At 52.0% G+C, this 1683-nt stretch overlaps 1 protein-coding gene across 1 annotated transcript; it reads left to right on the top strand.

Annotated features, from left to right (window-relative positions):
- Nucleotides 1-361: 361 nt before the first annotated feature.
- On the top strand, nucleotides 362-1288 carry LOC309450090 (olfactory receptor 14J1-like; the record flags this gene model as incomplete). Its single annotated transcript, XM_082072754.1, has 1 exon — nucleotides 362-1288. One exon carries the CDS (start codon nucleotides 362-364, stop codon nucleotides 1286-1288), a length of 927 nt encoding a protein of 308 aa, XP_081928880.1.
- Between the last annotated feature and the right edge of the window lie 395 nt (nucleotides 1289-1683).

Here is a 1683-nt window from a genome sequence, read left to right as displayed (position 1 = left end):
ACCTCTCAAACTTCATTCAACCATCCTGTTTCATTCTCTGTCATGCTGACAGGCCCTTCTGCAGCAGGAGAAGTTCCATCTGACACAGCTGAACCCCAGGACTGGCCCTGCCCCCCGTTCCCTTGGCCCCTGCTGCACAGCAGGGCTGACTCCTCGGCAGCCAGTGGGCACAGGCCCAGCTCCTCACGGCTCCTCCAGCCAGCACCACCCAGGGCTCAGCTACAGAGCTGGAGGGAGGTCTGGAAAAGGACAAGGGGGTGTGGAGCAGGGGAGGGTGTATTTGATTTCTCCCAGAGAAGTCTCCCCTAATTTGTCACTGTCTTTTGGTCCTGTGACAGTGCCCCATAACCATTGGCAGCAAATGTCCAACAGCAGCTCCATCACCCAGTTCCTCCTCCTGCCGTTCACAGACACACGGGAGCTGCAGCTCTTGCACTTCTGGCTCTTCCTGGGCATCTACCTGGCTGCCCTCCTGGGCAACGGCCTCATCATCACCACCATAGCCTGGGACCAGCACCTCCACACCCCCATGTACTTCTTCCTGCTCAACCTCGCCCTCCTCGACCTGGGCTACATCTCCACCATTGTCCCCAAATCCATGGCCAATTCCCTCTGGGACACCAGGATCATCTCCTTTTTAGGATGTGCTACACAGCTCTTTTCATTTGTGTTCTTGATAACAGCAGAGTATTCTATGCTCACCATCATGTCCTACGACCGCTACATTGCCATCTGCAAACCCCTGCACTACGGGACCCTCCTGGGCAGCAGAGCTTGTGTCCACATGGCAGCAGCTGCCTGGGCCACTGGGTTTCTCCATGCTCTGCTGCACACGGCCAATACATTTTCACTGCCCCTGTGCAAGGACAATGCCCTGGACCAGTTCTTCTGTGAAATCCCCCAGATCCTCAAGCTCTCCTGCTCACACTCCTACCTTAAGGATTTGGCTCTTCTTCTCATTAGTGCCGGTTTATTCTTTTTGTGTTTTGTGTTCATCGTGGTGTCCTATGTGCAGATCTTGAGGGCCGTGCTGAGGATCCCCTCTGAGCAGGGACGGCACAAAGCGTTTTCCACCTGTCTCCCTCACCTGGCCGTGGTCTCCCTGTTTGTCAGCACCTCTTTTTTTGTCTACCTGAAGCCCCCCTCCTTCTCTTCCCCATCCCTGGATCTGGTCATGGCGGTTCTGTACTCGGTGGTGCCTCCAGCAGTGAACCCCCTCATCTACAGCATGAGGAACAAGGAACTCCAGGGTTCCATGTGGAAACTGATAAGTGGATGTTTTCAATAACAAACAGCAACAAACTCTCATTTTCTGCATAGCTGTTACAGTATAACTCATTGCAGGCTCAGCCATTCTTCTTCTGTTGTTGTTGTTGTCATCGTGTTTTGTGATAATGTTGTCATCTCTTTCCTAATTCACTGCCTGCCTTTTCTCCTGACCAATTCTTTATGTAAATGAGGAGCCGTTTTGCCTGTGTTAAAAAAAAAAAAAAAAAAATAAAGGGTTCTACAGTGTTCTGTCTTGTTTTGATTTTCTCCTGAGATCTTCTTTTGAGTCCTTTTTAGAGATGCAGGGTGTTTCTGTTTGCACTAGTGGAGGGGAACAGAGTCCAGCATGGCAGCCCTGCCAGGGAGCACCAGCGCTTGTTCTTCCAGAGCTGTTCTCGTTCCACTCCCACACTG

This window comes from Streptopelia decaocto (assembly GCF_964273445.1).
Source record: "Streptopelia decaocto genome assembly, chromosome: 25".
Taxonomy (NCBI): domain Eukaryota; kingdom Metazoa; phylum Chordata; class Aves; order Columbiformes; family Columbidae; genus Streptopelia; species Streptopelia decaocto.
Note: the sequence above shows the minus strand (reverse complement) of the source record. Positions and strands in the feature narration are given on the sequence as shown.